Source organism: Choloepus didactylus, chromosome 8, assembly GCF_015220235.1.
Source record: "Choloepus didactylus isolate mChoDid1 chromosome 8, mChoDid1.pri, whole genome shotgun sequence".
NCBI classification, from domain to species: domain Eukaryota; kingdom Metazoa; phylum Chordata; class Mammalia; order Pilosa; family Megalonychidae; genus Choloepus; species Choloepus didactylus.
The window spans coordinates 122206651-122223909 of NC_051314.1; the positions used below are offsets into that span (position 1 = coordinate 122206651).

Genomic DNA, 17259 nt, shown 5'->3' on the forward strand with positions numbered 1-17259 from the left:
AATTGATTCCTTCCTGAAGTTTCTGGTCCACAGTTCAGATTGATGAATTCAAAATATAAAAAGTTTAAAATGAGAAAGGTTATTCAAATTCAGGAAATCAGATTCATTCTCATTTGTATCTTAGAGCCTTTCGATCATCACTACACATGATGGAAATCACTGGCTTCAATCAGTGAAGGCTTCAGGCGGTTCTAACCCAGAATAGAACCGGCCATCTTAACCCAACTGACTCAAGGCTGACAAAGAGTACAGAGAAAGACGCTGCATCATCACCCAAGTGGCAGGCATATTTAACATTCTTCACTGGTAAGCTAGATATCAGTTCATCATCAGTGATAGTCAAAATCAGAACTCTCTGCTGACATGCCAAGTACAAAAGAGGCAATATATATGATCCTGATTGCTGGTTGATTGATGACAGGGATTTGGGGAAATGGATTCATTGTGCTGGTTAACTGTATTGGCTGTCTCAAGAGGAGGGATATCTCCTTGATTGACATCATCCCAGTCAGTTTGGCCATCTCCAGAATCTGTTTGTTGTATGTAATTATCATTAGATGGTTTTTGTGATAATGGTGCTCTTTCCAGAAATATATGCCAGTGGTGAACTACTGAGTATTTTGGATGTTTCTTGGACACTTACCAATCATTCAAATGACAATCATTCAAGATGGTCAGCAATCTTCTGATTACTCAAGATAGCCAATATCTCCCACCCACTTTTCCTCTTGATGAAGCTAAAGATTAACAGGTTGGGATTCTTCTTGGGTACTTTCTCATGCTCTTATTTATTAGTATTTTAATGAGCAAACACATTTGAATGATGATTTCCATTATTACTTCAGAGTGAATCATAAAAAAAAACATACCTTGGAACTTCAAAGAGAATAAATTCCATAGGGCTTTCAAACAGATCTTCCTGAACATGGGGGCTGCAGTCCCCTTTATTCTATCCTTGATCTCCTTTCTCTAGTTACTTTACTCCTTGTTTAGACACACCAAGTAGATGAAATTTCATTCCACAGGGCCCAGAGACCCTAGCACAGAGGCCCACATGAGGACCATAAAGCTGTGATCATCTTCCTCCTCCTTTCCATTGGTGTACTATGCATTCTTTCCTGTAGTCATATCTAGCTTTCTGATTCCTCAGGCAAAATTAACGTTAATATCTGGTGGAATGATACTGTCATGTTCCCCTCAAGCCATTCTTTCCTCCTGATGATGGGGAACAGCAAGCTGAAGGAGGCTTTTCTGAAGGTGCTAAAGTTTGTGAAGGGTTTCCACAAAGGAAGGAAACCCTTTGTTTCTTTGAGGGCCCTGGAGAGAATCCTGAATAAAAGGAGAAAGAGATCATCAAAAGACTTTCTCCTTTCTCCCAAGTGACTGCATTCATTTTTTCCTTATGTACTTTTGGAAACCATTAATATCTATCATTATTCTAAAGATTCCTTTTGTGTTTCTTCACATTTCTGACTTATTTTTTCATTGAATGCTATCATTGAACCCCTATGTTTTCTTTGTCCTTGCAGGAGAAGCTTATCTACACCTCATACTAATTATTCATATCATTGCCTAAATGCAAAGAGGTTCTACTTCTTTCTGCCATATGCTGGGAATATGAAGTCAATGAGTGGAAAGTTTCAGGCAATCAGTCTGTGGGGAAGAGATTTTAGAACACATCAGCTGTTCCTATAAAATCAGTATAAAAAAACAGTCTACTTTGTCTGAACCTAACGCCAGCCTTGCCTTTTCTGCCCTATTCTCCTTCATTTCTGGAATAGTTTGTTCTGATCAGGAAGAGAGTAGGGCAGTCTTTGGTGATATTCTGCCTGGGACAAAATACAATGTAGGAAAAGAGGTGTGATCTCAAGAATGAAAGTTTGACCAGGAAACGGGAGTTCATACTAGGTTAGGAATGTTTATACTGGAAGCACCTTGAGAAAGATTTAGAGCCACAGTGGTCAGGATGCTCCATAATTAATCATAGCTGACAATGGCAGTTTTGGGATCCAGTTCTGAAAGATTCTTCAGAACACTCTCTCTACCCTTTCAGACTCAGGATCTTTTCCATGTTTTTTCCTTTGATTCATTCTTCCTTCTGTTTTATTTCCAGTGATATTTTATAGATAACTTGCTTTTTTTTTTCAAAATTATGAATTTCATGCTTTCCTATTACACATTAGGTAAATGTAAGAAGTAGGAAAAATACTACATATGCTGTTCACAATGGAGAACTATTTAAATGCAAGAAGAAATACCCTAGTTTATTGTGATTTGTAGTACATAGATTCTACTTCATTGTGGGCCAAATCATGTTTCTCCCCAAAAAATAAATCTAATTTAATAGTAGAATTAGTCCTGTTCCCTGGAATTTTTTTTTGTTTTTGGTAAAAGAGTATTTATTTGTTTATGTGATTGCCTCATTTAGAGAAATGAATATAATGTGAATTGTGAGATCATAAGTCTCATAAAAGGAATTGATCAGAATTAGAATAAAGTGTGAATTTCCTTAATTTTAGATGAAAACGCTTGTTATTCAACAAAGTTTCAGAAAGTGACTTGTCTTGGAGAGCATTTCTCATATTAAAACTAAAGATAACAAATCTTTGTCTTACATCTTTCACTACTAATAACCGACTGCACAGAGAGCAAATTTATAGTAAATATTACCATGTGCCTGCCTAATAAAACCATGTCATTTATAAATAGATCTGTATTGTATCATCCCCTAATTAACCATTTAAATTGAGACAAAAATTGTTATCCTGTGGCTGAATGTTAAATATCTACAATCAGATTGCACTGAACATTTCCAAAACTAAAATTAATTTCCATATAGGAGACCTGATTTCTAGATGATGTATAACTTGTGGTGATGAAATGAAGTTTCATTTATGAAGTTTGATTTTTATCAAACATTTATGATTTTGTTTGCTTTTTGTGGCTCCCTATTCAAAATGCAATTGGAAAAGTCCAACTATGCAGAACTTGAGGCAAGCAGCCTATTTCCAATTCATGAAATAAAATTTCTTTGCATTTGCATGAGAGCAGGTTCAGCCAAAAGCTTCCATTGTCACTTACTAAAGGATGATAATTATAATTTGCCTAGGCTGCAAATTACTGGGTAAGCTGTTTGTTTGGAACAACAGTTGGTTTGATCTTCATGCATAAAGAAACATCCTATTTCAGAAGTGAGAGATGAAAACATTTCATGATTCAAAGAATTTATATATATCATTTTCTAATTTGCCATCTGTAAATTAGCTCATCTGCAGGGACATTTGAAATCAGGTGTTCTCTCTACAAACATGCTCTGTACAGAAGATACCTTCTTTATAATGATAATAATTGGAGAATTCATAAAGGGAATATTGGGAAATGGATATATTAAACTAGTAAAATGAATTGACTTGGTTAAGAAGAAAAGATCTCAATCAACTACAACCTTACCGGTTTAGCTGTCTTCAGAATTTGTTGCTCTGTGTAATGGTACTTAATGGCTTCATAATGGTTCTCTACCTAGAGGTTTATGAAAATGATCAACTAAATATAGTCATTGATGTCTTCTACACACTCATCCATCACTTACGTATCTGGTTTGACATCTACATCCATGTTTTTTCTTCCTTGGGGTAGCCAATTACTCCCACCCACTTTTTCTCTGGCTAAAGAAGAGAATTGACAGATCAGTACACCAGATCCTGCTGGAGTGCTTGGCCAACGCCTTGTTGATCAGCCATGTACTAACAAGGATACTGGGTTATGCTTATAGGTTTCATATCATTGGAAAACAGATACACCACTGAAATGTTCCATGAGAGTAAAATTCAACACTTTAATGTACCAACTCTCTTTAACCTGTAGGCAGTTTTCCCATTGACTGTGTCATTTATCTCAGTTTTCTTTTTAATTCTGTCCCCATTGAGACACACTGAGCAAATGAAGCTCATTGCTGCAGGCTGTTAGACCCCAGCACAGAGGCCCATTAAGGAACCATGAAAACTGTGACTTCATTTCTCTTCCTCCTCTTTATATACTATTTATGTTCTCTTTTGGTGACCTTTAGCTACCTTATAACAGAAAGCTAGTTAGCTATGATGTTTGGAGAAACTATAGCAACTCTTTATCCCTCAGGTCATTCATTCATTTTAATTCTTGGAAATAACAAGCTGAGGTAGTCATCTGTCAGTGTGCTGAGATGTGGAAAAAACAGCCTTTGTGATGTAAAAATCATAGCTTTATTAGTGGACTTTAAAACCAAATCTTATTTCTAATAAAAAAATCTAATTTTTTTATAGATCTGTTATTTTTTCCAGTTAATCCATTTATATTGGATGGATATCTTTAAGTGTTATTATTACGATCTATTGAAAAACTAATGTGCTGGTTTGAATGTATTATGTCCCCCAGAAAAAGCCATATTCTTTGATGCAATCCTGTTGGGCAGACATATTAGTGGGGATTAGGTTGGATGTTTGGATTAGGTTGTTTCCATGGAAATGCACCCCACCCAACTGTGGGTGATAACTCTGGATAATTTCCGTGGAGGCGTGGCCCCGCCAATTCAGCGTGGGCCTTGATTAGTTTACTGGAGCACTATATAAGCTCAGACAGAAGAAGCAAGCTTGCTACAGCCAAGAGGGACACTTTGAAGAATGCACAGAAGCTGAGAGAGCAGCTGCAGATGAGAGACAGTTTGAAGATGGCCATTGAAAGCAGACTCCTGCTCCGTAGAAGTTAAGAGAGGACAAACACCCCAAGAGCAACTAAGAGTGACATTTTTGAGGAACTGCAGCCTAGAGAGGAACATCCTGGGAGAAAGACATTTTGAAACCAGAACTTTGGAGCAGACACCAGCCAAATGCTTTCCCAGGTAACAGAGGTTTTCCGGACACCATTGGCCATCCTCCAGTGAAGGTACCCGACTGCTGATGTGTTACCTTGGACACTTTATGGCCTTCAGACTGTAACTGTGTAACCAAATAGACCCCCTTTTATAAAAGCCAATCCATTTCTGGTGTTTTCATTCTGGCAGCATTAGCAAACTAGAACAACTAATAAATACATCTGTTATGTCTCTTTATAGCCCAAACATTCTCATTTTCACACTCCCTTTTCTCTGAAAATTTCAAAGAATTCACACTTCTTTTTTTGTCCTCTCACTACAAATGTTAGATATGTATTACCTAGTTAACTCCTTTAAGATTTTACTTTGGACCATCGGCAAAGTTCACATGAGCTACCCTTGCTGATTTCTTGCTCTCTCTTTCTCTTTTTTTTAATCATACATTTTCACTTCTGGCCCCTGATTGTGCACCTTCATGGCTCTGCTGAGTCAACAAGACCCTCAGCTCTCCCCCTGTGAAGGGTTCAGTTTCCTGGTTAAGTATATCAGCTCTCTGCTAATTGAGTGATGCCTTAGGTGGTCTCCCAGGTAATACTTCCTGGTTAACCTTACTCTGGCATCTCCTATTCATTTCCTTTGAAACTAAATTTCCTCTCAAATAACTTGCTTTTCCTATAACACCCAGATAGAATAGCACTCATTCAAACATCTCACTCCAAGGGGTGTTCCTAAGTTCCTCTTCACAGTCTGGATAAAAGGATGGGGATAACTAACTATCAGTCAGATTGCTTCTCTCAGGTTCCTTTCCTTAACAAGTCCTGCAGGGGTTCTTTTCATAAGGACTTTAAAAAAGAAATTAATTGTGAAAAAATTAGCATATGCTTTGGAATAACTAGATACTGCTACTAAAAAAGTAATGTATGCCCATAATACATACATACAGAGTAAATTGCAAAAAAATAGAAGAAAAACAAAAGCCATTAATAAAATGTGGTGCTACTGTGAGCATCAAACCCTTCCTCACTAGAGTGTGATTGAAACACTTGGCCCAGCACGTATAAGTCATGTCCCTTCTAATCCGCCACGCATTTTGACTTTTATTCCCAGCATTTTCTATTTCTAATTCTGGTCCATTTCAGTCAACTTATTTCATTTTGTTATAAATAAAATACTAATTTCCTGATTATTACCATTTTTTTGGCTTACAATTAGGCAAAATTCACTCTGTAAAAGAGTGGTGTTTCCAGCTCTGGGTACATAAATCTCTTTGGATATATTTCTTATACCCTAGCTATGTATATTTATCTTTGCTGTGCAAGGCAGAAGAATTGAAACTCCTTTGATGGAATATATTGACATATTCTATCAGGGACCTGTAAATTCTGTGTTGGGATAAATTTTATTATCTTCTGCAGGTTTCGGTGAAATAAAGAAATGTTTTATAAGATTAATACTTCCAAGAAGCTTATTCCTCCACTAGTCTGAAGTACTTTTTTCCATGTTTTTGTTCTTGTCTTTTGTTTTTTTCTATTTCACAACAGCAAATGTCTTCAATGATACTGGGGTTAAAAGTTGTCTGCTTGTGACAAAAATGCTCTCTTATAGAATTTATTTTTTCTTAACAATAGCGTTTTTGTATCCTCCATGCCATACGACACTGGCATGCATAAAATGTAAACTTACATGCATTAAAACAAAACTATATGCAGGTGAAGGTATCATCATAGTTACTGTGAGCATGTTATTTACTAGGACACATTGTGGAGAAGAAAATGCTATGCCTAGGTCAGAGACCATTTCCAAATCAGAGGAAGGTAGTCTTGTGTGAACATGGCTACATAATGAAGCAGTTTGTTCAAAACTCAGGGCTGTGTCTCAAGAATGAAGGTTTGTCCTTCAAGGATGGACAAGACGAGGCAGGCATTACCAGGAAAGGTGTGAGCTCCCTAGTATTATTCTGTGGAAACACTATGTAGCAAAGTATTTCTCAGTAATTCTAAATTAGACGATCTATTTCAAAATAAGAATTAGCTTGCAGACATGAGGTAAATTTAACCATCAGTCCCCTCCTGCCTAACAAAAAAGAAAGAATGAGGGGCTAGATACTCAGAAAAAATTTGGTATGAAGAAAGGTAGACGATAGAATGAAACGCAGGCATTTTTCCTCCTCTCTTGTACATACAACTGCACTTGAAAACATCTTAAATGAAAGGGAAAATCTAAAGGTAACCAATACTTTGATTTATCATTTATGTACCTTATTATATATAGCATCACACACTAAGTAACCATCAAATGTTGCTTGACTTAGGAGGCAAAGTATTATTTTAAGAGAGATTGTGGCATACAATTGCCCATCTGAACAACTTTGAGAAATACTTCTCTTGGAACCAAATAATCTATATTCAGTGATAACCTTTTAAATTCCCTGAAAATATGCAGCTCTGAATATGTACCAAAACTTTGAATTCTTTACCAATAATCAATATTACTGTTCATCAACAAAATGAAGATTCTTCCACAAATTTCAATTTTTGTCCATTTTCTAATTTCTAGCAGATCCTTGAGGTTTAGGTTTGCCAGATAAAATACAGTATCCCCCAGTTAAATTTCAATTTCAGTACTTCCTGGAAGTACTAACTTCATGAAATTTGGGGCACACACTAAAAAAATCATTCATTGTTTATCAAAATTCAAATTTAACTGAGCATCCTGAATTTTTATTTGCTAAAACTGGAAACCCTATTATGAGAATGCATCACAGAAAAATAAATCCCAAATTCGTTAAACTGCCTCAGAAAGGCAATGCGGAAACACGAAAGGGAATCAACCCAATTTGCATCCTGGTAAACACAGCTCAGCCTGAATTAACCATATGTGGAAAAGTACAACATGCTGAGGAGGTAAAAGGACCTATAATACCTAGACTGGGGATCACCAGCCACATTGTCAAGACTAATTAGGATTTAATGAAGATATCTACAGTCTCCACTTAGCATTCCAGTCTCCATCACAAGACAGACTACAATAAAAGAGGTAAAGAAAATTAGAGCAGAATATAAGAAACAGCAGTTGGTATCATACTAAATCAAGTCAACTAAAAACTGGATATTTCTCTATTTCCAGCATGTCAGGTAAAGTGGAGAGCACCTTGATGTTCATGGTGGCTGGAGTGTTTTCAGTAGGGATCTTAGGAAATGCATTCATTGGGTTGGTAAACTGCGTGGACTGGATCAAGAACAGGAAGATCATCTCCATTGATTTAATCCTCACAAGTCTGGCCCTATCCAGAATTGGTCTGTTGTGTATACTACTACTAGATTGTTTTATATTGGTGCTGTACCCAGATGTCTATACCACCAGTAAACAAATGATAATTATTGACTTCTTCTGGACACTAACTAACCATTTAAGCATCTCTTATGCCACCTGCCTCAGTGTCTTCTATTTCCTCAAGATAGCTCATTTTTCCCATCCCCTTTTCCTCTGGATGAAGTGGAGAATCGACAAGGTGACTCTCAGGATCCTGCTGGGGTGCTTGGCCCTCTCTATGTTTGTTAGCCTTCCGGTCACTCAGAATTTCAATGATGACTTCAGGCTTTGTGTCAAGGCAAGGTGGAAGAGAAACTTAACTTTGAAATGCAGAGACAATAAAGCCCAATATGCTTCCACCAAGATTCTTCTCAACCTGTTCACGCTGTTCCCCTTTTCCGTGTCCCTGATCTCATTTCTCCTCTTGATCCTCTCCCTGTGGAGACACACCAGGCAGCTGCAGCTCAGCGCCACAGGGTACAGAGACCCCAGCACAGCAGCTCACGTGGGAGCCATGAAAGCCCTCGTCTCCTTCCTCCTCCTCTTCTTCGTCTACTATTTGGCCTTTCTTGTAGCCACCTCCAGCTACTTTATGCCAGAGACTGAAATAGCTGTGATCCTTGGTGAGTTGATAGCTCTAATCTATCCCACAAGCCACTCATATATCCTAATTCTGGGGAACAATAAATTAAGGCTGGCATCTCAAAGGGTGCTGCGGAAAGTAAAGTATATCCTACAAACAAGAAAATTCTAACAACATAAATTGATCTGAAGAGAAACTATCATTTCCAAAGAAAGATGACACATTTCTTAATTTTCTTCAACTCCTCCATTAATATTGATTTTATATGGTGAATTGCTCTTAAAATTATTTAATATACTTGTAATTTAAGGAATCTCTCTGAGAGAAGCTAAAAGAAGAAACTGCATCTTCCCCTCCCCCTCTTCATCCCTACCTTCAGAGTTTTTAAAAACATGTTTCAGAACAAATAGAAGGTAATACCCTAATATTAACTGTGAGGAAGGAGGACATTTTCATAGCTCTAAATCATTTCTCCCAACGCAAAGTTGCATGGCCAATTCAGAACGACTGCAATAGCATCTTGCTGTTGGTTGCATTGCCTTGAAAAGCAGCTGGCACATCCTCACGGTCCTACTTAGGTTTTTCTTCTTATATCAACTAAGTTTCACCTTTGGAAAAGAATCAGTAGGGTCTTTTCTAGTTCTTAATCAAATGCTGTGGGATTCTATGAATGTAGCAGAAATTAATACTGATTATAGTCACAATTAGGACATAAATTGTGATTAGAATACATATTGTCACAATAGTTCGAAGGTTATCTTAGGATGATAGGTTAATGGAAGAAAGACACTCCATAAAGCATGAGGGAGGGGGAGTAGATGTAGAAAATTTCTGTAAAATAAGATTGGCTAAAGAAAGAGCTTAAATAGAATTACATATTGCTTATCAAAGGACATTTCTCCATAAAAGACATGTGTAAGCTTATGTTTAGCAAACTAAGAGCACTCCAGGCATTTTGTAAAATTACTCTGATAAAATGAGATCTTCGGCCAAAAGCTTATGTATTGAAATAGAGATCAAGTGATGGTAGGAATTGCAAATAAAACAAAAGTGTGTTCCAAGAAGGTGTTCATTAAGTTCAAGGGTGTTAATATAGGTATGAATTCTGCATGTTCGGGGATGGTGAGGAGTCCCCAAAGGACTGGGACAGATAATAACAGTAGATTGCATATGTGATTCATAGTACACTGATTGCTTTCCATGCCTAAGTTAAACTCAGCCCTGAAAAATAAGTATTTCAGGCTTCTGAAGGCCAATTTGCTCTTCCTAAAATTCTGTTTCCATTCCATTCTTCTTTTTCTCATTGAAAATCTTCAATAGCTACCCTTAATCCGTAACTATAGTGTTTGTTACAGAGAAATTGGTGTTGAATGTTCTTTTCCAATTTGTCTGAAATCACATTTCTAGCCTTTTCTCTCACTACTCCCCTATTAAGTTTCACAGGTGCTACATACTCTGTGATACATTAAAAACTGAATGGAGAAATCTATCTTTACCCAGTTGAAGAATTTTAAGGCCCTTTTGATTTTTAAAGTTAATGTTGGGTTTTGAGTAATAATTATAGTGAGATCTAGTTCATTAGGAGCTGAATTTGGAATGAAATTGCAAATGTTCTTTGAGCAAAGTAATCACAGAAATCTCTACCATCTGGCCTTTATTTTATATTTTAACTATTTTGCTTAAAGTACTTTTTGTTAACTTTTTATCCCAGTAACATAAGTACAACTCAGAATTTCCCATTGAAACCACTTTCAAGGGTGCAATTCAGTTGTATTATTGCATTCACAATATTGTGCTACCACCACCAACATCCATTACACAAACTTTTTCATCACTCTGCACCCATTAAGTAATAACTCTTCCTCCCAGATGATCTACTGTCTGTCTCTAAGTATTTCATATCAGCAAGATCATACAATATTTGTCTTTTTGTGCCTGGCTTATTTTACTCAACATGACGTCTTCAAGTTTCATCCATGTTGTCACATGTATCAGAATTTCTTTACTTTTTAAGCTGAGTAATATTCCATTGTATGTATATACCACATTTTGTTTATCCATTCATCTGTTGTTGGCCACTTGAGTTGCTTCCATCTTTTGGGAATTGTGAATAATGCCTGTATGAACATTGGTGTGTACGTGTATGTTCGAGTCCCTACTTTCAATTCTTTTGGGTATTGTTCTAGTTTGCTAATGCTGCCAGAATGCCAAACACCAGTAATGGATCAGCTTTTATAAAAGGGATTTATTTGGTTATAAAGTTACAGTCTTAAGGCCATAAAGTGTGCAACGTAAGTCATCAACAATCTGGTAGCTTCATTGAAGGATGGCCAATGGCATCCGGAAAATGTCTGTTAGCTGGGAAGGCATTTGGCTGGTGTCTGCTCCAAAGTTCTGGTTTCAAAATGGCTTTCTCCCAGGATGTTCCTCTCTAGGCTGCAGTTCCTCAAAAATGTCACTCTTAGTTGCTCTTGGGGTGTTTGTCCTCTCTTAGCTTCTCTGGAGCAGTAGTCTGCTTTCAACAGCCATCTTCAAACTGTCTCTCATCTGCAGCTACTCTCTCAGCTTTGTGCATTCTTCAAAGTGTCCCTCTTGGCTACAGCAAACTCGCTCCTTCTGTCTGAGCTCATATAGTGCTCTAGTAAACTAATCAAGGCTCATGCTGAATGGGTGAGGCCACACCTCCATGGAAACTATCCAATCAGAGTCATCACCCACAGTTGGGTGGGTTGCATCTCCATGGAAACACTCAAAGAATTACAATCTAATCAACACTAATATGTCTGCCCACACAAGATTACTTCAAAGATAATGGCATTTTGGGGGACATAATACATTCAAACCAGCACCAGTATATGCCAAGAAGTGGAATTTCTGGGTCATATGGTAATTCTATTTTCAATTTGCTGAGGAATTGCCAAACTGATTTCTACAATGGCTGTACCATTTTACAATGCCACCAGCAATGTAAAAAGATTCCAATTTCTCCACATCCCCATTAACAATTATTATTATCTGGGTTTTTTTTTTTTTTTTTTTTTAATAATAGCCATTCTAGTGGGTGTGAAATGATATCTCAATGTTGTTTTAATTTGCGTTTCCCTGATGATCAATGATGTTGAGTATCTTCTCATGTGCTTATTGTGCATTTGCATATCTTCTTTGGAGAAATGCTCCAAGGAGTTTTCCCATCCCCTAAACACACATTCCACAGTGCTCTCTTTCTTTGGAAAATTCCAAGAATTCTTAGCTGGGCCATTCTCATAGTGCTTATCATAAACTGCCTTATTGTATGACCTTTTACATGCGTTTATGTAGTCTCTGGAATCAACTGTCCTTGAGTGAATCAACTCAGTGTCCTTGAGTGAAGGGACTATGACTTACATGAATTGAACACAACCCTCCCCCCCCCAAATTAAATTACATACATTGCTTGAACATGCACTATGCATAATGTTTATTAACTGATTGCACTACCCACCCCTACCCCATACACTATCCAATCTCTTCATTGTAGTCAGAAATTAGAGACATAGATTTTATCACTTTGTATATTTCATGCTGTCTGCAACAAGGTGGCTTTAATTTTCCCTGAGGAGGATTATAATTCAATACTAAGGAAAAAAATGCAATGGTGTGGAGTTTATTTCTCCACCCCTTGAATCTTTGTTTGGCCCATATGACTTACTTTGGTCAATGGAACATCAGCAAACATGACATAAGCAGAAACTTGGCATGTGCTGGTGCACTGGAGCTTGTTCCCTGTCTTGCTGTGTTTTATAACCCTGCTGCCCTATGGATGGAAAAGCACAGAGCAACCTGCTAGACACTGGAGACATGAGGCCTATCACTCCATTGCCGTGGTCACCCACACACATACAAATGAGGCCATCCAGGACCAGCCAGCCCCCAGCCAACCTACCAGCTGTCTGCAAGGGCATGAGTGAGCCCAGGCGAGACCAGCAGAAGAACTGCTTAGCTGAGTCTAGTCCACACTGCTGATCTACAGAGTCATGAGCTAGTAAATGATTGTTTTCATGCCTGTAAGGTTTTTTTATATTTTGTTACACAGCAAAATCTAAGTAATTTAGTAAATAATAATATCAGAGTATTAAAAATTAAAAAATAATTGTACGTGTTGAGATGTTAAAATGTCCAAACTATCAAAAGAAACATTGATTCAATACAGATCATCTCTACACCCCAGGAGAATATTATTTGAATTGTAATAAGTCATCTATAAGATATCTATTTGGATGGTGGCAGTAGGCAATTTGTTAAGGGGTAAAGTCCATATAATGTGGTGATAAAGCTGACAGGTCTTGTAGATTAACTAGATATAGGGAGAGAATTGAAGGAAAAGAGGATTAAAAAAAACTTTTAGATTGTTGTTACTTAAACAATTGGGGATATACTGCTACCAAAGATTGAGGGAGGAATTGTTAATGGCAATGAAAGACTAGAAATCAAAAATTCCATTTTGTGCATATTGTAGGTATGAAGGCCTATGAAATGTCCAAGTGAAGACATCAAATAGCGAATTGGATATATGGATCTGTAATGAACAACAGAGATCAGAGATATAAATTTGGAAGTCATCAATATACAAGTGGATTACTTGAAAAAGATTATTCATAGAGAAGGAGTCCCAGAATGGAGCCTGGAGACATTGAGCAGAAAGAACTGGCAAAAGAAAGTGAGAAGGAACTATGAGGAAGATAAGAGGAAAGCAGGAAAATGTGGCATGGAAATAAGAGATATTTTGTTGCAAAGAGGGAAAGATCAGCTGTGTCAAATGCTGCAAAGGAAAAAGTAAAGTTGATATAGCAAGGTAATCACTGGGCTTGGCAATGGATATAATTGGTGCCCTTAGCAAGAGCAATGATGGTTAAAGGTAGGGGCAGAAGCTGAATTCAAAGGGGAGGGAGCAAAACGTGAGGAAGCAGAAATAGGAAGAATATATAACATTTAATAAGTTTTATTATGAAGGGGTGTAGAGAATGGAGCATGGAAACAATGATAAAATTGTGTTGTTTTCATTGGTTCTGTTTTTAAGTAGGATTATGCCATGACTGAGTACAAATGGAAGGGATTCATTAGCTAGGAAGACAGAAATAATATACGAGGTGCTGGTAATTGCAGGAGCAGCTATGTTCAAATGTTGAAACAGAAAAAGGTGGAGCCCTCAGACCTGGGATAGGGATGTTTGGGTGTATGAAATTGAAAACGTGGAACCCCTAGATTCCCTGAAACCTCAGGGCCAACAGAAAAGACCCTTCCTCCTTGCAAGAGGAGAGCAGCTCCTCCACACCCTGGAAACTGTTCAATTAATTCAATCCTGAAGCAAGTTAATGGTTGTTCTCCTCAGGATTGCTTAGGATCAAGATTTCACCACAGCCCAATCAGGTAAGTACAGCTACTGTTCCCGGAGAAAATACCTTCAAGCCAATACTAGCACATGTTGTTAATAAACCAGCAGGAATTAGGGAACATGCTGGGAATGGACCTTGAGGGTGGTAAGCCAAGGGGTCCTCTTTATTTAGTCTGGATATGGAGAATTTATTGACATGGGAGCCTTTAGTCATGACTTGGGATTCAATATTCTGGCCAGGACTCATAGAGCCAGTCCTAATTGTCTGTTGGGATGGCTCCGTGAAGCTTAGACATAAGGATGACCTAGTACATAAGGTGGAGTTGCTATAACTTCCCTGACATAGTATTCACAAGAGATCAGGAAGTTGAAGGAGAAGGGAATGTCAGAAGGGATTTACTGCATAACACCTGAGAACCCACCCAAAATTCCCCAGGATATCCCTTCACTGAGGCAATAAAGAATATTCTGATGAGGGGAATTCTGGCATCTTTGACAACTCGGTAATGAACTCTCTTATGTAGGACAGAGTTTGTTGGTTAGAGAGGCTGCCAAGGAATTGGGTTCCCAAAATCAATGAGTATGTTGGAATTGCCAGGTGCGGCACTTAATCATCATTACCATATCAGGCAGCAAATCTAGCCAGAGTGCTAATCAGGGACCTTGATCCAAAGGGATCTGTGGCAATGGCTGATAGAAATGGTGTTCCTATGATTTGGATAGATAGACAGTCAAATAAGGTGTTTCTTGAGCTATATAATAAAAAAAGAAATGTCAAGGTGCCACTGCAATGGAAAAGCACGGTGAGTTTACAAAGAGTTAACTTATTGAAGAGGAGGCTGGTTCTCAGTGAGGAAAGACCCTGCAAAACCACTGCAAGCTTTCATGGTATATGTTTTCCCAATCCTTCCCAAAAGGAACTGCACTTAATTGTGAACAGGAGAAAGAGGGACAATCAGATATTTTGGGATCTGTTGAATACAGGATTTGGCATGACACTGGTATCAGGACAACCAAAATGCCGTCATGACCTTCCAGTAAGAGTGGGGGCTTAGGAAGGCTGGGTGACAAATTCCTCAGTGGTTCCAGGAGGCCCACAAACCCACCCCATGGTTATCTCCCTAGTTCCCAAGGATAAACTGGGATAGATATACTTAGCAGCTGTCTGAACACAGTATCAAATGTTCTTAAACTTCAAATGGCCTGAATGACTCATGCAGGGGATATCAGCAAGATTTTGTTCTCAGCTATTCGAGTTTTGAGTAGATGAGTTAAAACACATGTACTAATTGGGTGCCAGGAAGGAAGAGATACACATAGATCTGGCTTTTACAGAAAGTAGCACTTGCATAGTAAAGGGTGGAGGGTCAAGTTTTTGCTTGGTCTAATTCTTGCATTTCTGGGCAGATATTGGCAGTGACCATGGTGTCTCTGTCTACTCTATAATCAGACATATGGTTCCGTTTCAAAAGATAAGTTATGTACAGATAACCAGTTCTGATTCTTAGTCTAGGCCCTCATCACTGTGTTTTTGAAAATTCTCCCCCAAATCTGATCTGATTCTCTAAGTGCTGAATAATGAACCAGACAAACTGGCATTTAATTTCTGATCTGTTCACTTTGTCTGAACTTAGCAAATTCCCTTACTGGTCTCAAGAATGAGTTGTTTTTGTTTTCTTTTTTGTCTGTTTGTTTTTAGTGTATTGGTGGTAGTTAAGCCCTCACAAAATTTAAAAATCTGAGCTCCCAAAAACACTGCATCTATACAGAACATTTGGAATCTGGTAAAGTCCTTGTGTCTCCTAGCCCATTCTTCTTGTCCCTTGACTGACAACCCTAACCCTAGAAGGAAAACAAGAGCCTGGGATTTAATGCTGATGAGTTTATTGATGTTTTGAAGTCAGAGAAAGGAAAGGCCAAGAAGTTTCCACAGCTGAAAGTTCCATGATCTTCAACTGATAATTTAATTTTCTGAAACAAAGAGCAGGATTTTAGACAGTAGTAATAAATTGGCCTGGACATGATCTATGCCTGACATCTCTACCATTTAAAAATGTCAAGACATCATACTGAGAGAGAGAGAGAAAAAAGGAGGAGGAGGAAGGGGTAGGGGGAGAGGGAGAAAGAAAAGGAGATGAGGAGAAGAGAAGGGAGCAGAGGAGAGGGGAAGGGGAAGGCAAAGGAGGAAAGGAAGGGGAGAGGAAGACATTGGGGAAGCCCTGTGATAGTATGGGAATAAGATGGTCAAAAGAAGGTCAGAGTGGAAGTAAAACTTCCTCCTATGGAAATGGAGAAGACTTTTCTATGAGGAAAGTTGCAACAAGGAGAATCCTGGCAAAGAAAAATCTTGGCAACCGGTTGAAAAAGGGATGGAGGTCAAGATACTAAAATGAGATGAAAGAACAGAAACAAATAGAGAGAATTAGAATTTAAAGAGAAATTAATAAAATCAGTACCTAGGGTATCACTGGAGGCCATCTTTAGTTTGTTTACTTTGTCATTGATCACCAGGACGGCCACCACACTGACCACCCTGGCCACCTCTTCTACGTTGACCACCCTGGCCACCCTGGTCACCTTGGCTATTCTGACCACCTCTTCTGCCCTGGCCACCTCGGCCTCCTCGGCCTCCTTGGCCTCCTTGGCCTCCTTGGCCTCTTTGGCTTCGTCGGTCTCCTTGACCTCCCTGGCCTCTTCAGCCTCCTCGGCCTCCTCGGCCACCCCCACCAAGTGGGCTTTCCTCGTCTCCCTCAGCATTCTGGCTGCTACAGCCACGCTGCTGACCATGGTCTTTCTTTCCATTTTTGCCCTTCTTCCCACGCTGACCTCCAGGTTCTCCTTGGGGATTAAACTATATTTCTTCTAGACTTTCTTCAATTTCTTCACCTGTTTAGGGAATAGAACACAAATCCAGGTAAAGAGAGAGGCCAGCCATACCTTTAAAAAAGCAATTATGGAAACTACCATAGGCTAAATGTAAATAGTAGTGATATTTTACTGATTTAAATAGTATTAGGTAGTGACCAGGACCCAGTGCCTAGAAGAAAGAGGTAAAGAAATCCTGGTCTCCTCAGGGTTCAGAGTGCACACACTTAGTCTGGCCCCTCTTCTTCACCCCATCGCCATTTACTCTCCCGGCTGATTTCC

General features: G+C 38.5%; 1 protein-coding gene and 1 pseudogene across 1 annotated transcript; both read left to right on the forward strand.

Moving 5' to 3' along the window:
- Positions 1-363: 363 nt before the first annotated feature.
- Positions 364-4178, forward strand: LOC119542901 (annotated as a pseudogene).
- A 3795-nt stretch (positions 4179-7973) lies between these two features.
- LOC119543172 (taste receptor type 2 member 7-like) lies at positions 7974-8912 on the forward strand. Its single transcript, XM_037847879.1, has one exon. It carries the CDS (start codon positions 7974-7976, stop codon positions 8910-8912), a length of 939 nt encoding a protein of 312 aa, XP_037703807.1.
- The last annotated feature ends 8347 nt before the right edge of the window (positions 8913-17259 follow it).